This window comes from Lontra canadensis, unplaced genomic scaffold, assembly GCF_010015895.1.
Source record: "Lontra canadensis isolate GAN:19392208 unplaced genomic scaffold, GSC_riverotter_1.0 scaffold1, whole genome shotgun sequence".
NCBI classification, from domain to species: Eukaryota; Metazoa; Chordata; class Mammalia; order Carnivora; family Mustelidae; genus Lontra; species Lontra canadensis.
In genome coordinates, this window is record NW_022630995.1 from 27,616,000 (window position 1) to 27,640,550 (window position 24,551).

The following is a 24,551-nucleotide window of genomic DNA, read 5'->3' on the forward strand; positions in this document are numbered from 1 at the left end:
GAATATAAGGAACTCCAAAGCTGAAATCACTTGGAATTCTCCAGAAATTCAATTTTGTCTTATATTGTTCAGTTTTGAGTTAAAAGAAGCCTTGACTCTAATCATTTGCACTTGTTTTTATGAAAAAGAAAAAGCACCATGTTTCATTTAGGTATTTCTCTCCCTTCTCCATTCTCCCCTGTTGAATTGGTAATAAATTTTTCTAATATGGCAATAAATTACAATTGATAAGCCCTTCATGGGCTGTGTGTCTTCTGCATTCTAGCCCACCAGGGAGCAAATTTCCAAAGCAGGCCTATTTTTTCTTTAACACTCCACTCTTTAGCATCTAGTTTAGAAAGAAGGAAGTTATAGAAGTTGGGGGTGGCATCAGTAATCTCACTTCTCAGGTTTAATAATTTGAAACTATGAGTCATCAGAGAATGATGATTGATACTTTGCTAATCAGCACATAGTTAAGTTTATCTATGAATTACTAAGAATAGCAGCCAAAGAAATGAAGAGCCACTTGGCAGAGACAAATATATTGTGACCAGAAGAGATTACTTGGAAACTCATGTAACCCTAAATTCTTTTGTGCTTAGAGAATATTTCAAGTTTGTAGAAATGAAAAACAGTAGAAGTCTTCTGGGGGGAGGATCCAAATCTTGACTTTCAAATTTGGTGGCCAAAAAGGAAGGCCTCCTTTTTTTTTTTTTTTTGGTCTCACATCTAGATTATTAGTTAGAACTTTAAAAATGCCAGCTTTCCTAATAGTTCTTCAAAAAAATCAGGCATTTCCTATCCCCTTCAGGTGTCTTATATTGGTTAAAGTTCAGGGTTGCTAGAGACTTTGATCATCAGTCCTGCTAAACAAGGTAATGTCATCATTGAATCCTGGGGTTGAACATTCTGTGTTCTCTAGTAGGACATACTTGTCTTCACTACCATTCAGAGAGAGGACTTCTTTCTGAGTAGTGGATGTCAGGTCACTCCAGGTAATGTTAGTGTGCTTAAAAGCGTTTAGAAGGAAGATGCCATTGATAATGGTAAAGAACCCACTCAGCGTCCCAATGATATCTCTAGCTTTCATGCCGTACCATTCTTGGAATAAGATGGCGGAGCAAGTTACTACCATGGACGTGAAGAATACATAATAGATGGGAGTCACAAGAGATGTATTAAAGGTGTCCAGGGCCTTGTTGAGATAGTTAATCTGTGTCATCACCGAGAGCACAAGTACAGCCAGCAAAACGAAGACCAGAGGATGCTTGTAAACTGGCTTCCATTCCAACAGTTCCTTGATGGCGATTCCCAGACCCTTGACAGAAGACACTGAAAACGCTCCAATCAATGAACATATTGAAATGTAGATCAATATATTGGTCTGTCCCTTCTTGGGAGCCACGATCAAAATCAGCACCAATGAGATCACAGTTATGATCACAGCAAAGGAAATAAATCCTGTTTGGAAGAGAAAAGAATTAGACTTCAGAAAATGCTAGTAGGATTCTATCTTTTGCAAAATCATGTTAGCCATGAGTTTAGGAGGGTAGGTGTTTCCAAAAGAGAAGTGAGATTAACTTAAAATAACAGAAACAAAACAACATTTTACTGCATGGCTCTGGACATTTTACAATGGACCTTCACAAACATATCATTTGAATTGCACAGATAACACTATGAGGTATGGCAGGTATCGTCTGATAGACTTTTTTATTTTCAGAGGGAGAAAGTGGCCAAAGTTGGGGTTGGGGTATATGCCTTTTGCCCCTCCTATTCCCATCTCCTTTCACTTTGTAGAAAGCAAGCCTGGATGGACCATTACATTATGTCACCTTTACCAAAGACTTGTAATACGTATAGTCAAATCTCACTGTATCGCCCAACCCACAAGGAAGCTTGAAGGGAGCCTTTTACAGCATTATTACAAATTCATTTGATGAGGAGAGAAAGTGGAACAGAATCTGAGTGTTTCTTTTGGTTGAATCACAGACCTGGGTCTCTCAATTTCATTTCCATTTCATGCAAAGAAGTGACTTCCTCTTCTTGTGGGGCATGGATAACCATCACGGTTGACCCCAATATACTTAATATGCAGCCTATTTTCCCATGGATGTTCAAGTGCTCATTTAAAAAGTAGGAAGACAATATTGCACTGTTGGGAGAAGAAAAAAAAGTCACTCTCATTCGGTTAACATTAGATTCCGGGGCAGCTCACAAGTCCCACTGTGGTACCCGCCCCTCTATCCCAGTTGCCAATCAACTGAGCTGAATACGCTACAGGACGCTGAAACACCTGATTAGTTTTAAGACTCAGAAATGGTCAATCAAATCTGCTTGCTTTTATATCAAAAGGGTTTTAACAGACATTCTGAACTGTGTCATCTTCCCAAGAGAGGTAAGTCCCACCCAATTAATTTTGTTTCCCCATCTTCTCCCGCAAAGTCAAATAAAATGGAAGATCTTTTACATCTTACTGGCAAGATTCATTGAGATTATGTGCGCTTGTGGAAGCTTCAAGAAAGATCCATGTCTAAAGAATCACCTGCTCAGGGCTGATATGTGGCTAGGACACACAAGTATAACCATATGGGTTGTCAAAATACTGAAGTATTTCCTTACCAGCCGCTACCGCCCTGATACTTTCACTTACTCAATAGTCCCCACTACTTTGGTTGCCATGGCCTCAGGAAGTTCTGTTGGCACCACCATGCCAACAGACTATGCCATCCTGCTGCTCCACGAAATAGCTTCTGCACTCCGGTCTCCTTCCCTTGATGCCCTGGCACTCCCACAAGGGAGTACCAGTATGAACTCTACCAAGATGTACCTGAGACTGTGGTCCAGCACCTGGCACCTTCTTAGAGTCGGTGAGGACGGCAGCCTCAGCCTAAACACTGCTACTACTAAGAGTTACGGTCCCATGCGTAGACAGTGTTCTAGAGTTCTATGTGTCCTGACTCATTTACTTCTCACAACAGTCCTACAAAGAATGTGAAAAGAAGTGGGTTGGCCTAGTCACAGGTTTTCCACCCGAGGTGGATACTGAATGGAGATAAAAGGAACAGAAAAATACAATAAATAATATAGTTGCTTAGCTATAAAATTTCCTGCGTCCACTGAACACGATCATTTGGGATCATAGTAATGACCGCTCAGAAAAATGAGATCTCCGTTCTATGAACATGAAAATTATTCCCGTTTCCATTACCGAAAGAAACTAAAAGGTCTCCTAACATAACTGTCTGGCAAACAAGGGAAGACTTTAAATGAGAGTTGACCTTTAACCCAAACACTATGCTTTTAAAAGTCCTCCACCATGACCAATGACCACCGTGGTCATTAACCACTATGACAACACAAAGGACTGAACGGGCTGTGGCAATGTGTTTAGGTGAGAGAGAGAGAAAAAAAAATCTACAAGTCTTCTTCGAATAAACACAAATATAACACAGGATTACTTTATGTTAGCAGAAAACCAGGCCCACCCTCATAGGTTTTCTAAATAACACCACAATTTATTCCCATGCCCATGCTCTTTCCTGTGTCTTCTCACATGAGTTAAACCACAAGAATACATCGTTAAACATATCTTAAATATTTAAATATTTAAGATATGTTTAACGATGTATTCTTGTGGTTTATATTCATCATGGTACTGACATCTCTACAGAAGCCAAGCTCAGGGACACCTGGGTGGCTCAGTTGGCTAAGTATCTGCCTTTGGCTCAGGTCATGATCCTGGGGTCCTGGGATCGAGTCTTGCATCAGGCTCCCTGTTCAGCAGGGAGTCTGCTTCTCCTTCTCCCTCTGCCTGCCACTCCCCCTACTTGTGTTCTCTCTCTCTGACAAATAAATCAATAAAATCTTAAAAAAAAAAAAAAAGAAGCCAAGTTCATTTCTCACATACCTTATTAGAACACTCAGAGCACCCAGCGGGGTGACCAAGGTGGCAGGTGCAAAAGCGTAGGCTGCAAAATTCGCCGCTTCGCCGGCTCCCACTGGAAAGCAAGCCACAGGGGTGATGTGAGAGACGGACTTACTCACCAGAAGAGAAAAAGCAATAATGCATGCAAAGTGGTAGGTAGACTTCCATCCCAGAGATACTGACAGATCTAGCTAAAAGGAACAATTTGACGTTTTCCTATGGAGGGTGGGGAAGGATTGGTCTTAAGGGATGCAGATACACTGTAATTACCTGGGGATATTAACTCAGTGCAAAAACTGGGGTCAGATGATTACACACTTTAAATGACTTCCAGTAGAGATTTTAGTTATGTCACTAACAAAAACACAGTTGGTCACTTTGATAAAATCTAATTAGAGGTAGTTTTGGCCTAAGCAAAGAATTATTCTAGGTGCTCAAGCATACTTCCTGTTAAGCACATTAACAAAAAACCCTGTGGCAAATTAGAATGCTCTGTGAAGGTCTACTGAGCTAGCAGGAGATAGCCAGAAATGCCTATCCCAGGCCCAAGGAGCTAGGCATCTCTGAATTGTAGATGGCCCAAAATCACCTTGACAGTATATTAGAAGCTCGAGGAGATCCAAAGGGCTTTAAAATCACAAGGATGGGCTCCTGCCATCTTTCTCTTATCTGAGGAACTCTACACTTCTGTGAGATGACCTCTTGAGTCAGGGAAACTCCCTCTAAGGACAGGTTCTTGTCTGGGGGCCAAATTATTCTTATGGGTTACAACTGAACAGTTGGCCACAGAATGTAGTATTTCATGAGGGCAAACTATGCCAAGAAAACACTTACGTTATAGAGAGAGCTTCTGGAACAGATAAAAGACACCAGAATACTTTTCCTTTTCCCCTCTGGTTGCTATGCTCCCAGACTTCCCTTCTCCCCCAGCCAAATCTTCAGGAGTACTCAGATTTAGGGAAATATTGTAACACAGATAGAAACTTCCAGAATAGAGCAACTGGGAAACTGCTCTTCTAAGAAGAGCCATGGCAGTTTTCTTCAAATATGAAGCTCTCTTGAATACTTGATAATATTTATATTTTTAATCTCTATAGACAGCTTTCCAGGAAAATGTTAATTCCATGATTGAAGCGCTGTATGTTTGTCACTAGATAAAAATCTCTAATGTTGTAGACTTCTGCTTTTTTCTCTTCAATACTAGCATGAACTTTGTACCTGATGAGAATAAAACTGTAAATGTAGCCACATAACCTTCTCCTTATATCTTCATCCTATTGTGCAGGTAGAGGGTGGGAGACACAAAAAGGAGAGAGAGAAAAGGAGAAAAAAATCATCCAAAATATCTATCTGGAATCTTCTCAGTTCAGTCCCTGTCAATTTTTATTCCAATGAAGTAAGGAATCAGAAAACACCTTAACAACTAAAAAAGAGCTATCTATACACGTTTAAATTTAAATAATTCTTATTTATCATCTTTGGAGATTCTAATATTAGAGAAAGTTCTAATATTAGAGAAAGTTCTAATATTAGAGAAAGTTCTTTCCCAATTCTTTGGCAGAAGAGGATCACACAAGTCTGACATGTGTCACGTGGTATGGGAAAATAAATGGAAGTCTGCAGGCTTCTTGCTGCAGAGGGAGGTGGTTGGCAGGCGGTGGGAAATGACAGTTTATGAGGTCCCACCTTTGGTAGTTTTAGGTTGGGATTTGATTTAAGAATCTTTGGAGGATTTAGGGGAGGAGATAGAAATCTGTAGAAGTGCCCATGAGAGATAATACTGCCTTCTCTGCACATCACATGATCATCTATAAAGTGCTTTCCATCCAACAGTCTTGGTGTCCTCAGGGCAAGTCTGGGAGAAGGGCAGTGCCCACAAGCTTCATCTTCTCTCCACTTGTTCAGTGCTAAGCAGCCAGAGGGGACTTAATTTACCCACATTTTGGTCCTGACCAGTAAAATAAACCCATTCCTCAGAAAACATGCAGCTAGGACAGTCACAGGTTCCAATTAGGAGCCGGGAAATATGGGAAGAAGGCATTTTCCTCAGTTAATCCAGAGAATAAAATATAACCTAAGGAGAAGTTTGTGATTAAAATATAATATTTCAAATGTTAACTTCCCTGCCCTCACATTCCAGGATAGTATTGAGAACATGGAGGTGGAGGGAGAGAAGAGGAATAATTAATTCTAAAAACATAGGACTTATTTTATATATAAGACAATATATGATACTCACACAAAAATTTCTAGACTTGAATGCCATCCTTACCAGGAAGATAAAGTAATCAATGTTGAACAATTCCGTGTAATTTATTGACCATTTTACAAGCAAACACTCTTTTGAGCAGTAAAGGACTTACTTGACAGTAATCCTGCCCACCAGAGCCATTCCTTGAGGTAAGAATGTCCACCTTGCCCTAGGAGCATAATAAAAATTAAAGTTAAGTTCTTAACTGGAGAAAGAAGGTTTCAAGAGCTGACTATGAGGAGAGGTAATGGGATATGGTTGGAAAAGGCAAGACTCAAGGGTCAAGCCCAGGCAAACAGCCTTGAGCAATGGAATGCAGAAAAGGCCCCTTGGGAGACCCACCTCAAGATACCCACGGGCCCTACCTGACTACTGGGCTACTTACGACTAAGCACAGTTAACCAAAAAAGGGAGAATTCCATACATTCCCATATCTCCTAATCTTCCCCCTATAAAAACAGCCCCCACTCACTACCTCGTCTCAGACAGCCTCTCCTCTGCGGTTCTGCCCACCACTCCCTTTCTTGAGGTGTATTCAATCAACTTCTGTCTCCTTTGTTCTGCCTCAGGTGAATTTTTTTCATCTCCCACACCAGTGGCTTCCACCCTATTGCTGCCCCACATTTGGGAGTCCCCACCCATCGAGAGACACACCATTGAGACCCCACCTTAAGGCCAACTCAGGATAGCTAGTCTTCAGCTTATTTACTTGGTCTTTTTTTTTTTTTTAAGATTTTATTTATTTATTTGGCAGACAGAGATCACAAGTAGGCAGAGAGGCAGGCAGAGAGAGAGAGAGAGAGAGAGAAAGAGAGAAGCAGGCTCCCCGCTGAGCAGAGAGCCCGATGTAGGGCTTGATCCCAGGACCCCGGGATCATGACCTGAGCTGAAGGCAGAGCCTTTAGCCCACTGAGCCCCCCCAGGCGCCCCAACTCGGTCATTTTTTAAAGATTCTGGACAGCTTTCAATTACGTCACTTTTGATTTCTGTAGCTTTTTCATTTGCAAGAAAATTTTGTTAAATCCTTAGGTTTACTGTATGGATGCCCGCCAGAGGTGTGGACACAGAATATTCTAAACCCTAAATTCTTTGTTTCAGCTACAGTTAAAACTGAAGACAGAAAACCATAAGCTGTAAATTCTCTCAGTACCTAATGCGGACCTTAAAGGGAAGAAGGTGGTTGACAGAAGAGCTTTTGAGATTTTAGATAGTCAGAGGGTAACAAACATTAGCCAGCTAGACTCTCCTTACTCTCTACCCTGGCATCAGAAAATTGAGTTTCTAGTCTACTGGAAAGGGTAAAAAGCTTTCCTGAGGTATTCTAACGGTCTTCTTTTCTTTACTGTAATCTGTGACCTAAAGTCACAGTTACGTTTGCTATAGAAAGTAGAATTTTCTCACCAATTTTAATATACTTAATCCTATGTATTGGACCTCTCTGATTTTGTTATAATTAAATGAAACAGAGTGTATTAGCTCTGAAGATTACCTTGCCAAGTAGTTTATTTAGGATTTTCTTCTTACAATGCACATGATTAAATTGGAATATTACAAAATAATTTCATAATGTCTTTTAAAATTTAGTATATCATAAATACTTCCTCATGTCCTTAATTAGTGGTTGAATATTATTTCAAAATCTGGCATATCATTATTTACTTAACCTGCGTGCAGCTATACACACACACATACTGAGTTTCTACTTTTATTTTCATTATATAAAACCCTTAAATGAATGTCCTGGTATGTAACTATAGGTGGCATCCTTGTTCACTTAAGATAAATTTCCAGAAGTGGAATTATTAGGTTTTAAGCCATTGACATTTTTAAGCTTTACGGAATTGCTGTCAGGAAAGTTTGTACCCATTGATACTGCCTCCAGCAATGTTTGCGAGGGCTATTTATTTTCCTAAGTCCCTTACCAACGTAGGGCCTTTTAAAGAAAATACAAAACCTTGTTAAGATGGTAGGCAACAGGGGCACCTGTGTGGCTCGGCTGGTTAAGCATCCAAGCATCTGACTCTTGATTTCCACTAGGGTCATGATCTTGGAGTCATGATCAGCTCTGTGCTGGGCGTGACACTTACTTCAGATTCTCTCTCTCTACACCCCTCTGTTCCTGCCCTTCCCTCCGCCACCCACCAAAAAAAAAAAAAAAAAAAAGAGAGAGAGAGAGAGAGAGAGAGAGAAAGATTAGATAGTAGACAACAACCCAGGCACTCCTTGTTATATGATGGTATCTCTTTTGGTACTAGTGATATAACATTTACTTATATATGTTTATTGGACACATGGATTTCTTATTTTGTGAGTTTCTTGTTTATGTATCTGCCTATTTTATCTTAAGCTACTAATCTTTTTCTTATCAACTATGGTCATTCTTTATATATTGTGGATCTTAATATCCTTTGTCTGTCATATATTTTGGAAATACTCCTTCCACCTCTGGCCCCCTATGTCATTTGGTTTTTAGTTTTAGTTAAGGTGTTGCTGTGTAGGATTCTTTCTTTTCTTTTCTTCTTTCTTTCTTTCCTTTCTTTCTTTCTTTCTTTCTTTTTCTTTCATTTTTCTATCTTTTTTCTTTTTCTTTTTTTAAAATCAATCCAGATAGTCTCTTCCTTTATACAGAATAGATTCTTCCTTTATCTACATTCTTAGAAAGACCTTTTAGGTTTCTTGAGAAAAATCATTTCATTTTAAATTCCTGAATGGTATGAGGTAGAACTCTTACATTTTTTTCTAATTTTTGCCAATTGTCTTAACACTTTTGACTGAATAATCCATCCTTTCCCCAGAGGATTGAAATGCCACTTTTATTTATTTTATTTTATTACTTTTTTAAAGATCTTATTTTTTTGACAGAGAAAGAGAGAGAGAGAGAGCACAAGCAGGGGGAGAGGCAGAGGGAGAAGCAGGCTTCCCGAAGAGCAGGGCGCCCCAAAGAGGGGCTACATCCCAGGACTCCGAGATCATCACCTGAGCAGAAAGCTTAACCAGCTGAGCCCCCGGCTGCCCCTGTGCCCATACTTCTTAAGCTACATTTTAAGAAATCATCTCTTAATTGGGGCGCCTGGGTGGCTCAGTGGGTTAAAGCCTCTGCCTTCGGCTCAGGTCATGATCTCAGGGTCCTGGGATCGAGCCCCACATCGGGCTCTCTGCTCAGCGGGGAGCCTGCTTCCCCTCCTCTCTCTCTGCCTGCCTCTCTGCCTACTTGTGATCTCTGTCTGTCAAATAAATACATAAAAAATCTTAAAAAAAATCATCTCTTAATTAATCTTGGATGTCTTCTGTCTCAATGCACACAAAGCTTTTTAAAAATGAACACTGTAAGGACTTGTTTGCATGGATGCTTAGATGTTCCAATATCTAATATGGCCATAGTAGCCTTGATAACCAAAGTCATTTTTCCCCCCATCTTTAGGAACCTGCACTGAAACAACCATATCCAACAGATGTCAAGTTGCAGTGTGTGAATGAACATTCTGTTTTGTTTCACACCTGAATGCTATTCATCTATTTTGGATTGTATATTGTGTTTGTGTATTTATGCTTTGACTCATAGTAACTTCTCATATTATAGAATTGATTTGCCTTGAACACAAGCTGTAAATAAAAAGAAATGTCTGAAAGAGCAAAACAACAGCAACAACAACAACAACAAAAAAACCAGAAGGGTAGACCTTGTGTTACATATTCTGCTGGCCAAAAAAAAAACCCCAAAAAAGAACAAAAGAAGAAAAAGGGACATAAAGAAACTTTGGGAGGTAATATATATGTTTATTGTCTGGGTTATGGTGGTGTTATCACAGGTATATTCATATGTCCAAACTCATCAAATTGTATATACTAAATATGTGAAGTGTTTGTATCTCCACTACATATCAATAAAATGGTAAAAAAGAGAAAAAATGAATGGAAATTTATGGTTAATGAAGGGTAGTTAAGCTGTTACTCACTATAAATAGCAACTTAATTCTATGGCTATGCATTTATTGATTTAATAAATATTTATTGGGTCCCAAACACTATCCTAGGGAATGTTCCTACTCTTGTGGGTCTGCTGTCAATAAATGAGTAAATAAGCAATAAACCTACAATGACAGATTGTTTCAGGTACAATGAAGGACACCCTTCGTGCCATGATAGACAGTAATGGAGGTGGGGGTGGGGGACACCTCCCCAGAGAGGAAGACCAGCCAAGGTGATGATCCTTAAGCTGAAGTCTGAAGGATGCGTCAGCCAGAAGGAAGGCCAGGGAGAAGAGTGTTCCAGGTGAAGGGAAAAGGCGTTGAAGGGACAAAGAACTTGGTCTATTCCAGGAAGCAGACAAAAGTAGGTGACAGGGAGAGTGGCAGAAGATACAGGTAGAGAGGTAGCAAGGACCATTTTACGCAGGAGGTCAGAGTCTGGGGAAGGGTATTGGGTTTTATTCTGAGTGCAAAGAAAAGCCACTGACATGTCTTAAGTTACACACCTACATCTGAACTTGAACACTGAAATTGCACACAAAAGCTCTGATAGAAGGACTCAACCTCTGGGAAACAGACCTTCAGTTTCACCCGCAAGGGGACACACCTGGTTCAACCCTGGAAACTGCAGGGGGAGATTTGCTAAGAACAGAGACAGGGGCTAAGACAGAGACAGTAAAATACCACTACTGTAGCACTATGGTCTTAGAACAGGATTATTTCCGCAGCTGCTGCAGAAACTTGAACGGGCTAGTTGCCTCCGATTCTCACCAGCTCTGGTAACGCCCTTCTTGGCCAGTTGCAAGAGGCCCTTCTTTTTCAGTATGAAGCTGGAGCCGATAAAAATACTGGAACTGACCGCCAGCACCAGGCCCACATACAGACTGTATTTGTTTTCAACTTTTGCAGAACTGCTCAAGGTGCTTATGCTGGCATTCAGGTCCCTGTAGAGGACAGGAAAAGCCAGAGGCTGCGACACGTTTGTGATCTCACACCAGGCCTGGGAGGAGTTTGGGCAGAGCAGAGACAGCACATAGCCTGTAAGAAAGGACAGAAGGAAATGTCAACAAAGACAAAAGGGAGATACATTAATATTTACTGCTTTTCTCCAAGGAAGAGAAACCAAGTGGACGGTCCTGAGAGTGTTTTTTTTTTTTTAACTGTGTGGAAGAACTTTCCCAGTGGGAGGGCAACACACCTGTTCATTTACAAATGAGAGCTGTCACCTAAAGTCTGACTTCCTCTTATAAACTGGAGAATCCAGCAATACTTGCTGGCCCTTTGTTGCAGCAAAACAGCACCTGGGAGAGTAACAAGAGAAAGGAGTAGCTGTTGGCACCTGGTAGGCACTCACCATTCATCATGGCCCCCTAGACCACCTCCCTCCTCCACCTGATTAGCATGGCTCCTGGAAAGCAGTGTTGGTGATGCCTGAGTGTGGGGACAGGCACAGCAATCCATCTGTCCGCATCTTATAGGCAATTTAGCTAACCCGCTTGGTGGGGTGATGGGGCATTTCAGAAAATTATTTAAAAGTGGCTTTAGTTTTGTGTACCACTTTCCCTGCAAAGAATGATTTTTCAGGTCTACTCATCTACCTTCTCCTAAACAAAATCTAGTAAAAATAAAAATAAAAATGAATTAAACACCAGTATGCTTTTCTTAGAAAAGGACTCAAACAAACATGTACATCTACTGAACCAGACCCATTATTTTAAAGGTCTTAGAATTTTCAAGCTAAACACTGCAACACAAAATGAACCCACTGCAGACAATATAAGGAACTTTTAAATCTGTGTTCCACTTGAAAAGCTAGCTGCCGGCAAGGTGATACCGTGACAAGATTTTCTGACCCTTTTCTCAACTTTTCTTTTCCTTTTCCTTTTTAAAAATTTTACTTTATTGAAATTCATTTAACTAACATATAAATGTATTATTAGTTTCAGAGGTAGAGTTCAGAGATTCATCAGTTGCATATAACACCCAGTGCTCATTACATCAAGCGCACTCCTTAATGTCCATCACCCAGTTACCCCATCCCCCCACCCACTTCCCCTCCAGTAACCCTCAGTTTGTTCCCTAGAGTTAAGAGTCTCTTTATGGTTTGTCTCCCTCTCTGATTTTGTCTGACTTTATTTTTCCCTCCCTTCCTCTATGATCCTTTGTTTTGTTTCTTAACTGCCACGTATGAGTCAAATCATATAATTGTCTTTCTCTGTTTGACTGATTTCACTTAGCATAATACCCTCTAGTTCTAACCATGTTGTTGCAAATGGTGAGATTTCCATTTTTTTTGATGGCTCACTGAAATTCCATTGTGAATTTCTTTATCCATTTCTTTATCCATTCATCTGTTGATGGACATCTGGGGTCTTCTGATAGTTTAGCTATTGTGGACATTGCTGCTATAAACATTTGGGTTTATATTTATATCCTTTGGATAAATACCCAGTGTGCAATTGCTGGGTCATAGGGTAGCTCTATTTTAACTTTTTGAGGAAACTCAATACTGTTTTCCAGAGTGGCTGCACCAGCTTGCATTCCCACCAACAGTGTAGGAGAGTTCCCCTTTCTCCACATCCTCACCAACATCTGTTGTTTCCTGACTTGTTAATTTTAGCCATTCTGATGGGTGTGCGGTGGTATCACGTTGTGGTTTTGATTTGTATTTCCCTGATGCCAAATGATGTGGGGCATTTTTTCATGAGTCTGTTGGCTATTTGTATGTCTCCTTTGGAGAAATTTCTATTCATGTCTTCCGCCCATTTCTTGATTGGATTATTTGTTTTTTGGGTATTGCGTTTGATAAAGTCTTTATAGACCTTGGGTACTCTGTATATCATCTGATAAGACATTTGCAAATACCTTTTCCCATTCTTGTAGGTTATCTTTTGGTTTTATCAACTATTTCCTTTGCTGTGCAAAAGCTTTTTATCTTGATGAAGTCTCAATAGTTCGTTTCCTTTTATTTATTGTATTTTTTTAAAGATTTATTTATTTATTTGACAGAGAGAAAGAGAGAACAGGAGGGGCAGAGGAAGAGGGAGAAAGAATCTCAAGCAGACTCTGTGCTAAGTAAGGGTGGAGACCAATGCAGGGCTCAGTCTCACCACCCTGATATCATGACCTGAGCCAAAACCAACTGTTGGCTGCTCAACTGACTGTGCCACCCAGGTGCCCCATTATCTCATTTTAATTCAAGTACAGTTAACATACAATGTTACATTAGTTTCCTTTTTTTCTTTTTTTTAATTTCATTTTTTTCTTTAAAAAAGCGTATTTTCCCATTCTGATTTATTCTAAACAAAAAAGGCAAAGAAAAATGAATCAACTACAATTTTAGAATTCAATGAAAAAATTAGTTTTACATCTCAAAAATCTTAAGAAGTCCTATGAACAACAAAGGACAGTTTGACCAAATGATGTCTTCGGAACAAAACTCTGGTAACTGGATCTATGCCTCCCTGGCATAACATTATGTGGTTATCTGAATTTCCCACTTACAAAGTTAAGAAACAAGCAAACAAACAAAAACAACAACAAAAAAAAATACACAAAAAAACCCAAAATAAAACCGAAAAACAAAACAAAAAAACAAAGTTAAGAAACAATGATAAAGTTCAGGTCCCCGAAAAGGTAAAATAATTGCATCGAAACTTTTTGTGATTATTATTTCACCTATTTCCATAAGTTGAAAATGAATCAACTTTGCTTTAAAGAAACAGAATAAATTCTAAGTCAAAACTTCTAAATATTCCAAGGAGAATTATGCGACTTCAGGGATATTCGGTAACATTGAGGAATTTTCAGGCAGGTTGTTTTAAGAATTGCTCATTTTCTTTCCTTTTTTTTTTTTTTCTTTTTAAAAGATTTTCTTTTTTTTTTCTTTTTAAAAATCATTTTAAAAGAGTTTATTTATTTGACAGAGAGATCACAAGTAGGCAGAGAGGCAGGCAGAGAGAGAGGGGGAAGCAGGCTCCCCACCAAGCAGAGAACCCAATGCAGGGCTCGATCCCACTGAGCTACCCAGGCGCCCAGAATTGCTCATTTTCAAACAAGCCAACCCTTAGCAATCTTGTTCCAGTCACTGTTCGTCTCATTTAAAACTCTAAGAATGGAAAGTGATTTTCACAGTAAGAATTTCCATTACACTAATTCCTGAGAAAATATCTGACTGGACTTTCCAGTGAATTCCAAGGCTGCATTAGTCTTACTTACTATGTAATTAACATAACCATTCCAAAACTTCATCTCTGAAAACAGAGTAGGCAGGTCTCATTCCAGTGAAACAATATTCCTTCTAAGCTGTTGGCATAGCAAAATGTTTCCAGCATTTTAGGGGGTGTGGGAGCAGAGGGTTATAAGCAAAAGCAAATAACCTTTATTGCATTTTGTGAGTTCTCATTGTGAGCAGTAGCTTTTAATGCTGTAAATTTTATGGAAGGAAAAATAATAAAACTCCTGTCTAGCTTCTGACCTTAGACCTTAAATTGTTTTATGTTGGGTGCCTGTTGAGGAGAGGGCCTACAGCAGATGTCACTGAAAGAGGGAGTCAGGGAGTGAAGGTTGGTTTTGTGGGGGCAGGGGGCAGAGGACGTGGAGGGGGTTGGAGGGTGGAGTGGTGAGGCAGGAGACAGAGAGGCGAAGTAGAATGTGTGGGTAGGGAGTCTGGAGTATTTCAGAGGAATGTAGAGCTACCTCAGTTGGCTTCTTGAGATTCTAGTAAGCAAAGTAATTATCCAGGGAGTTTAAACTTTGCTCAACATAGAGGAAATCTATTACATTCCTTATGTTTTATTTTAATAGACACTATAATAGCCCTCCAAAGTGGTGGTCCCAATTTATACTCCCTCCAGCAGGGAGCATGAATTATTTCTTTGGTATTATTATTTTTTCTAAACATTGTGTAATTAATATTTAGAAAATATGTATCGGTTATAAAGAAAAATTCAATACACACCAATGCATCAACCATCTAATTTAAGGAATAAACATTGCCTTTCCGAAGAGACAACTATCCTGACTTCCTGTGTAAGATCACATTTTTGAAAAAAAAAAAAAAAAAAAAAAGATTTCCCTTATATGACTGTATCTTTAAATAATAAATTGTTTAGTTTTGCTTCTGCATCTTATAAAATGTAAATCATACAGTATGTATTCTTTGGGGACTTGCTTGTTTTTGAGATTTATTAGTGTTGACGCCTGCCTGTGGCTGTAGGACTTGTTTTTGCCCACTGTCCTACAGAATTCCACTGCATGTTTACCTCACAATTAATTTTTCTGTTTTACAGTCGGTGGACATTTGAGTCATGTACGATGTTTTTACTCTCGCAAATAGTACTGCTAAAGTTCTTAATTATGTTGAAATATATCTAATTCATGATATTTGACAATTTTGACCCCATAAAAATAGCAGTTCTGTATGGTTGAACTTAATATGTATCTTTCATGCACAAGTGTGAAAGTCACTTACACACACACAAACTAAAGATTTCAAAGTAAATTTAAATTTTCTATGGATTGTGCCTTTCCTCACCTTGTGTTCTGTTTCTATCTCTAGTCATGGACAAGTTCAATATTTACTCTTGGTTTCAGTTTCCTCATCTCTAAAATAAGGGAATTTTACTCAGTGATTCTGAAGATGCCTTTTGTAATTTTGTGATTTGACCATACACGATCTTTGTTCCCAGAGTAATTTACTTATAATCCCAGTGGCTCATAAATGTTGCTGCTACACCTGCTTTAAGCTCCTGGGCACTTGTAATCGAAAGACGTTTCAAAGAAACTGATGCCAAGATATTAAGTGATTGGCCAAAGCCATGTAATTGTCAGAATTACAGCCAAGGAGCAACCCAATTCCCAGGCCAGTATTCTTTTTATTTCAGAAAAGTAAAAACGTAAAGTACAAGTAAATGCAGCTAAAAGTTATTATTAATGTTTATACAAAGCTGAAATGCTTTGAATAATTTTTCAAGTACAATTTGCCTATAGATAGAGAATAATACTTTAAATTATTCAGTTAATTACATACAATAGAAAAGCTGTTTCCTAAGGAGTCAATGATTACATAAAACTGAATTTCAAATCACTACCAGATATTTCCAGTTTGAGGAAATCATTATCTCACCATCTAGGTTACATGTCAGTTTGGCTTATTATTCAGCAAATAGTTAGTCCCTGACCCCTCCTGATGTGGGCAGAATATTTTTCTTCTGATGTCAGGCTGCAGGTGAGCTGGTGGCCAGTGGGACAGCAGCAGAGGGAATATGACGACAGGCTTCAAATGCACCTATGCACTTAGGTTTACTCTCTCCCACCTCTGTATTGGTGAGGAATAGAGTTTCCCTAAGCAGCTGTGGCCTCTTCAGCCTGAGCCCCAGAACGGAAACACACTCAGGGAGCAGATCCAAGCTCTTCCCACACGAAAGAGACAAACTCAGGTGGCCATGGAGCCTGAGGCAGAGACACCCAGGTGAACCCAGGCTAGATCAATCAACCATCAGCGGACCTTCAGAGGCAGCGGCAAGAATACATTATTGCTTTCAGCCACTGAGTTTTAGGCTGTGTATTACGTAGCAATAGCTGACTGATACACCTGCCTATTTCTGTTATCATAGAAAAAAATATGAATGAACTTCTTTATGTCCCCTGCAATGTACTCTCTAAATATTAGCCAGTGTGAATTAGATTCTGTCACTCCCCTGCTTAACTTCCCTCTCCTCTCCCCATGAGAGTTCACTGCAATGACAATAAAACCTCAACTCCTAATCCTGAATTCCTTAAGTTTTACATGTTCTGAAGCTTGTTCACCTCTGACATCATATTGCATCTCTCTCTCTCTCTCACTCATTCCCTGAAATAAAACTAGTGAGTTGTTTCACTCACTGACTCCACAAAAGTATCTACTGTCTGGCTGGCATTTTCTAGAAGCTGGGGATACAATGGTAAATAAAGTAGAATTCCTGCCCTCATGTCTATTCTAGTGAGGGGCAAAAATAAATAAATAAACAAGTAAATTAATAACTGCATAATATGTTGAGTGCCTTGGAAAGCAGGGAAGTATCAAAAAGGAATTTTTTTTCTTTAAGTGGACAAACCTCTCTGCTATGTGTAAATGCAAAAACCCTGTGGCAGGAATGTGCTTAAGGCTGGCTGGGGTGGTGGAAGGGAGACGGCCTGAGATGAGGTCGAGATATAGCAGGGGGTAAGACCAGGGGAAATGAGTCTTTAGATTAGTAGGTCCAATCTTGTCATTTCTCCTGCTAAAATTGTTCAATGGCCTCCTTTCTCATTTAGGAAAAATCTAAAATCTCCACCACAGTCTACAAGAACCTCCAGAATCCTGCCTCCAGTTATCTCTCTAACCATATGCTCTACAATTGTTTTGTTTTTGGTTTTCTTTCGTTTTCTTTCCTTTTTTCTTTCCTTCTTTCTTTCTTCCTTTCTTTTCTTTTCTTTTCTTTCTTTCTTTTCTTCCTTTCTTCCTTTCTTTCTCTCTCTCTCTTTCTTTCTTTCTTTTTCTCTTTCATCCTCTTTCATAGGCCAAATTCCTGGTCACCTCAAAGCTTTGTTACTTGCTAATTAGCCTTGGTAGGTGCAAGCAGAGCTAACTCCTCTTCATTGAGTCTCACTTTAAAATGTCACTTTCTGGGGAGCCTGGGTGGCTCAGTTGGTTAAGCATCTGATTGCTGATTTGGGCTCAGGTCATGATCTCAGGATCATGAGACTGAGCCCCTCATCTGTTCCGTGCTGAGTGTGGAGTCCGCTTGACATTCTCTCTCTCTCCCTCTCTCTCTGCCCCTCCCACCTCTCATGCACACTCCTCCCGCCCAAATAAATAAATAAATCTTTAAAATGTCTCTTCCTTAGAAAGGTCTTCTCTGCCCTTGCACTCTAAAGGGTCTTCTCAGAAGTTCCTGGGTGGTTCAGATGGTTAAGAGTCTACCTTCAGCTCAGGTCATGATCCCAGGGTCCTGGGAACGAGCCCCAGGGACTCCACTGAGCAGGGAGCCCGCTTCTCCCTCTCCCTCTGCCACTCTCCTTTCTCATGGTCTCTCGCCCTTGCTTTCTCTCTCTCTCTCTCTCTCAAATAAATGAATAAATGAAATTTTTAAAGAAAAACAAAGGGGGGCACCTGGGTGGCTCAGTGGGTTAAACCCTCTGCCTTCAGCTCAGGTCATGATCCCAGGGTCCTGGGACTGAGCCCCACATCGGGCTCTCTGCTCAGCGGGGAGCCTGCTTCCCTTCCACTCTCTCTGCCTGCCTCTCTGCCTACTTGTGATCTCTGTCTATCAAATAAATAAATAAAATCTTTAAAAAAAATAAGAAAAACAAAGGAACTTCTCAGTCTCTTTCCATCATATCACCATATCATCATTATTTAATGTTGCTGATGAAACCAACCTCTTCTCACAGCTTCGTTATGACTATATAACAACATTGTACATCCATATATCTATTTCTTCTGTTTGCTCAACAAACTAGTTGTTGAACACCTATCATGCAAGGCACTGCATTAGGTATTCATTTATTCAAGACTTTGCAAATTCTTACTGGGCATTTCCTGAGTACCAGGCCCTGTTCTAAATATGGGTAAGACAGTGTTTGAGCTCTCATGGAGCTGTAAGTTTTAGTGAGACAACTATCAAACAGGAACAGGGGAGCAGAATAGGGATGAGAAATGATTTAGAGAAAATTTGGCACAGAATAAGAATGAGAAATGATTGTGAGCAAGTATGGAAATCGAGTCATAGTAATAGATTTACATATAAACTCCATTAAGGCTGGGTAAGAAGATCATTATCTCACTTAACCAAAGTAAAAGTGAGAAGACATTACCAATTAAAAAAAAAATTAAGGGGTGCCTGTGTGGCTCACTCAGTTAAGCAACCAACTCTTGATTTTTGACTCAGGCCACGAACTCAGGGTCCTGGTATCAAGCCCTGCGTTAGGTTTCACAGTCACAGGGAATAATATGCTTGAGGATTCTCTCTCCCCCTCTCCCGTTGCCCCTCCCCCCACTTTGTGCACCCTCTCCCTCCCTCTCTCTTTCTCTCAAACTAATAAATAAATCTTAAAAAAAAATTAAGCAAGATCTAACCACTATCAGCATGTTTAGAAGCCAAGGACTCTAGGACTACTGACCACTAGATTTCTTACATAAACTGCTGCTCTTTTCACACTTTACAATGTGTACATCACTAAAGTTAATAAACTGTTAAAGATAAAATAGGTAAGAACTTATCAGACTTCCAATCAATACCCCCAAAACAAATAATCCAATTAAAAAACAGGAAGAAGACATGAACAGACATTTCTTCAAAGAAGACATACAGATCATGAAGCCACACATGAAAAGATGTTCATTATCACTTACCATCAAGGAAAAGCCAATCAAAACTACAAGGAGATGACGCACCTGTCAGAATGGCTAAAATTAACAAAAGTTGCTGGCAAGGATGTGGAGAAAGGGGAACCCTCTTGCATTGCTAGTGGGAATGCAAACTGCTGCAGCCACTGTGGAATACAGTATGGAGGTTCCTCAAAATATTAAAAATAGAACTACCTTATAAACCAGAATATAAAAACACCCCTACATTTATAGCAGCATTATTTACAATAGCCTAATTATGGAAGCAACCCAAGAACCCATCAACTGATGAATGGATGAGGAAGATGTGGCATATATATATACAATGGGCTATTATTCAGCGGTAAGAGAGAATGAAATCTTGCCATTTGCAATGACATGGATGGTTCTAGAAGAGTATAATGCTAAGCAAAGTCAGTCAGTTACAGAAAGACAAATACCATATGATTTTACTCATATGTAGAATTTAGGAAACAAAACAAACAAGCAAGAGAGGAAAAAAAGAGAAAGAGTGATAAATCAAGAAACAGACTCTTGGGGCGCCTGGGTGGCTCAATAGGTTAAGCATGTGCCTTCAGCTCAGGTCACGATCTCAGGGTCCTGGGATGGAGACCCTTGTATGGGGCTTCTCACTCGGCAGGGAGTCTGTTTCTCCCTCTCCTCCCCATCCCTGCTCATGCTCTCTCACTCTCTCAAATACATTTCAAAAATCTTAAAAAAGAAAGAAAGAAAGAGACTCTTTTTTTTTTTTTTCCCATTTAAAGATTTTATTTATTTATTTGATAGAGGTCACAAGTAGGCAGAGAGAGAAGGGGAAGCAGGCTCCCTGCTGAGCAGAGAGCCCGATGCAGGGCTCTATCCCAGGACACAGATCACGACCTGAGCCGAAGGCAGCGGCTTAATCCACTGAGCCACCCAGGTGCCCCAAGAAACAGACTCTTAACTATAGAGAACAAACTGATGGTTACCAGAATGGGGCATGGCATGGCTGACATCGGGGATGGGGATTAAGGAGCACTGGGTGATATATGGAAGTGTTGAATCACTATATTGTATACCTGAAACTGGTATTACATTGTAAATTAACTAACTGGAATTAAAATAAAAACTTAAAAAATAAAAGCAATTACGTATTAAATATTAGACTAAACTATTTTTTACATATTGTTTTCTTTTTTTTAAAGATTTATTTATTTATTTATTTGACAGAGAGAGACACAAAGAGAGGGAACACAAGCAGGGGGAGTGAGAGGGAGAGAAGCAGGCTTCCGGCTGTGCAGGGAGCCCAAAGCAGGGCTTGATCCCAGGACCCTGGGACCTTGACCTGAGCCAAAGGCAGACACTTAACTGACTTAGCCACCCAGGCACTCCAGCGTATTGTTTTCTGAATAACCTTTAGTGAGAATTTTAACTAGCTTTGAGTATTTTTGAATTTCAGCATTTAGGAAATCTATAGACAGATGGAAAAACAACCTGCAAAAATCTGGAGGACATTTTTTTTAGTGCAGTAAGAAAAGCAGCTATACATTACACAAAAAATGAAGTTTTTCCTGATAATGAAAGTTGTGTTCACTTGGTGGAATTCTGAGAAATGTTTCAGCCATAGGTGTTTTTAAGAGTAAAAATCTCAGAATCATTAAAATGAGTAGTACTGCATCCAAGAAAGCCAGCAAATGGGTATGGGCACCTACAGAAAAACAAAAGCCCAAATAATTTTGTGCCTGGTTTGATCACTAATTCGGAAACATTATTCAATGTTCAATTATACAATTCTTTGGGCCTTGGTTTCTAATCTGCAAAAAGGAAAAAATGACTACCCAATAAAACACAGAATTTAATGATGTATGAAGATAAACTGATACATTTTTATGGGAACCCGTTTTGAAAATTTAAGATTATATACACGAATATAGGACATACCCTAATCAGCACAAGAGAGATACAGTCAGTTCTCAAAGAATGCCTTTCTTTAATTTCTTCCTTTCAGCATCATGCCAGGATAAATCAGTCCCAAAACCCATCGATGTCATTTTCCGCTCTGCTAGCTGGCTGCTCCCTGGAAAAGTGGTTCACATGGTCAAAGAAAGCTTTGAAAACCACTGGATCCCTCTCCATCTCCAGCTTATTCTCTTTGCTGCCAAATCAGGTCAGAATTCTCAAGCAGATGCACTGGGATATATAGTTTGTCCTCTTTATAGCCTAGTCTTTCTGTCCTTTGTTCCCCTCACAACCCCACATAGTCCTGGGGACAGAGTCTTCATGCAGTTGGGTATATCTCTTACACTGTATTTTCATGGTGTCATATTTGCAAATTAATAAGCCTCTACTGGCTCTTGGACTCAAATTGAGATCTGTGGAATATGTGACATAGTATCAAACACCTAAATGAAAAACACCCTCCATGTGTGTTAATTTTTTTTTTTTTTTTTTAGAAAATTTTGAATTTGGGGTGCCTGGGTGGCTCATTCGATTAGGCGTCTGCCTTTGGCTCAGGTCATGATCACAGGGTCCTGGGCTAGAGCCCTGCAGGAGCCTTCCAGCTCAGTGGGGATTCTGCTCTTCCCTCTCCGTTAGCCCCTCCCCCTGCTCATGTGTGCACACTCTCTCTCTCTTTCAAATAAATAAATAAAATCTTAGAAAAAAGAAACAAGAAAATTTAGAATTGGAAGTCTTTTGAAGCATCTATGGCTTTAAGGTAAAAAATGAAGTATGAGGTTAACTTTTCCTTTATGGAAGTCCAACTGGAATGCTCTATCCTTAGATCTCATGACGAACTTCTTGTCATCTGGATCTCAGCTCAAACAGAACTTTCTCTAAGGGACCTTCCCTGAGTACACAAATCTAAACATCCTCAACTTTCTCAATACATTATCCATGACACTTACCACTCTTGTAATGTCCTTTTTTATTCATTTGTTTGTGGCATATTATCTGCCTTCTACACAGTAAGCTACATGGGAGGCTTACTAGAGTCTGGGACCAGACTGGCCTGCAAATTCATCTATAGCAGCACCCATGTCAGTGCCTGGCACATGGACTCTTGTTATTTGAATGAATGTATGAATGAAAATTGAGCTGTTACTCCATGTCAAGCTCTGAGCTGTGTGCTTCATATGTAATCTGACAACTATAAACTGGACAAATTATTCCTGGTTTATGGTGAAAACTCAAGGAGGTTCAGTTATAGTTGAGAAGACAGATGCCAAAGCCTAATCTCTTCCCACTGTTGATAAGGATTCTGATTTCTCTCAAGTCTTTCCCACACAATTAATTATAATTAATCACAGGAATTAAGCACTGAGCTTGAATACATCTTGTTGGAACTAAATGTATGAGTAAAGCAGGAAAAACATCTAAGTTCAAACAAGCAAGTGTAATTCACAAACCCTCCTTACTTACAGATCCCTTGGGTAAATAAGGGTGGATATACTATTAACAGTCTGACTTATTGGCTTAGGAATTATTTAGACAAAGATCATGCAATCTATCTAGGAAATAATTTCAGATCCAGCTACTCTAGTAACAACTTCCAAAACTTCATCTTTGGAGTAATTTGTGAGTTTTTCAGGCATTTTCTCTTTGTGTTCCTTCTCTCTCTTGCTGGCATAGTTTCAACTAGTTCACTGACACTCCCTCCAACTCCCCCAGGCCTCCCTTTTTAAAATGTAAACTCTCTGCATCAAAGAGTAATTTGGACCACATCTTCCCTATCCATTCGTCTGTTGAAGGGCATCTTGGTTCTTTCCACAGTTTGGCCACCGTGGCCATTGCTGCTATAAACACTGGGGTACAGATGGCCCTTCTTTTCACTACATCTGTATCTTTGGGGTAAATACCCAGTAGTGCAATTGCAGGGTCATAGAAAAGAAATAATAATAATAATAATAATAATAAAGAATAATTTGGAGGAGACAAGAGGAGAGGAAACCTCAAGTTATTAGCGAATTTGGAAAAGCATTCTTGCCACGCCCCTCACTCGTCCCTCTTCTTGTCCTTACCAGGTAAATTAGAAATCAGCCTTCGCCTTCACACGTTGAAAACTGTCATTTCAGTTGAGACACACCCTTCCCGTCAGGGGCACTCTCCCAGTATTCCCGTCCCTACTTCGATCCTGGCTCACACGCGCCTTCCGCACTGTGACTTTAGAAAGCCAGCCAGCGATCCAACACCTGGCAAAGGGCAAGCGGCCTGGCCCAGCGATTCTTCGGGATTCGCTTGGGGGCCGAAACCACAGCCTGGCAGACAGTGACAAACCTACCAGTGACTGCGCCCAGTTCCCCGCCTCTTCTGTTGGGCTCTCGCCTGAAGTAGCCAAGAAGTGACTGCACGGCGAGTCAGACGCGAGGCCAGCAGGGTTGGGAAAGTTTTCATCTCGAAGACAGAGGAGAGACGTGGACCGCCCAGTAGGGTCCAGCGCCCTCCCCGCGAGGCCCAGCGCGCCTGAGTTCGCGCAGTGTCTGACCCTCGAGGAGCCCACGCAGGGCGCAACACGGACTCCCGCCCGGTCCCGAGGCACGCCCTCTGCCCACCGGGTGACTTCCACCGCGGACTCCGGGAGCGAGTCTGAGTCAGAGGAAGCGCCTTTCTCAGACGAGACTCATGAATCTTCCCCCCAGCACCCCGATTTTCCCCGTCGCGACGCCCAGCACGCTGTGATTTACGTGGGACTGCCTCCTGCACCAGAGTGGGAGCCCCGTCTCTCTATCTCGTCGGGCTCCGGCTTCCCCAGAGCCTGGCATACTGCACGCACCAATAAATATCTACTGACTGGCTGAAAGCCTGAATGAGCAAACCAAGTACCCGGGACCGCCCACCCGGTCTCATCACCACCCCGGTGCCAGGTCCCTCGGCTGGGGACAGACACTCACCTTTCTGGCAGGGCTCTTCAGGCGGCAGCCTCACCTGTCCCCCCATGGCCCCCAGTCGGGGCTTCTCCCAGCAGGCTCTCCCTCCTCCTCCACCCAGGCTACTCCTCCTCCCCAAGGACCCGCGATGGGGCGGAGCTGTAGGGTCCGGGACTGGCGCGCGTTCACTCCGCCCCCCGGGGCAGCC

At 40.7% G+C, this 24,551-nt stretch overlaps 1 protein-coding gene across 1 annotated transcript; it reads right to left on the reverse strand.

The window, feature by feature from the left end:
• Window positions 1–365: 365 nt before the first annotated feature.
• NIPAL1 (NIPA like domain containing 1) lies at window positions 366–24,469 on the reverse strand. The gene is made up of 6 exons (XM_032852276.1): window positions 24,368–24,469; window positions 10,901–11,167; window positions 6,274–6,330; window positions 3,893–3,983; window positions 1,977–2,137; window positions 366–1,443 (listed from the first exon to the last, which is right to left on the reverse strand). Exons 1-6 carry the CDS (start codon window positions 24,411–24,413, stop codon window positions 824–826), a joined length of 1,242 nt encoding a protein of 413 aa, XP_032708167.1. The 5' UTR covers window positions 24,414–24,469; the 3' UTR covers window positions 366–823.
• Between the last annotated feature and the right edge of the window lie 82 nt (window positions 24,470–24,551).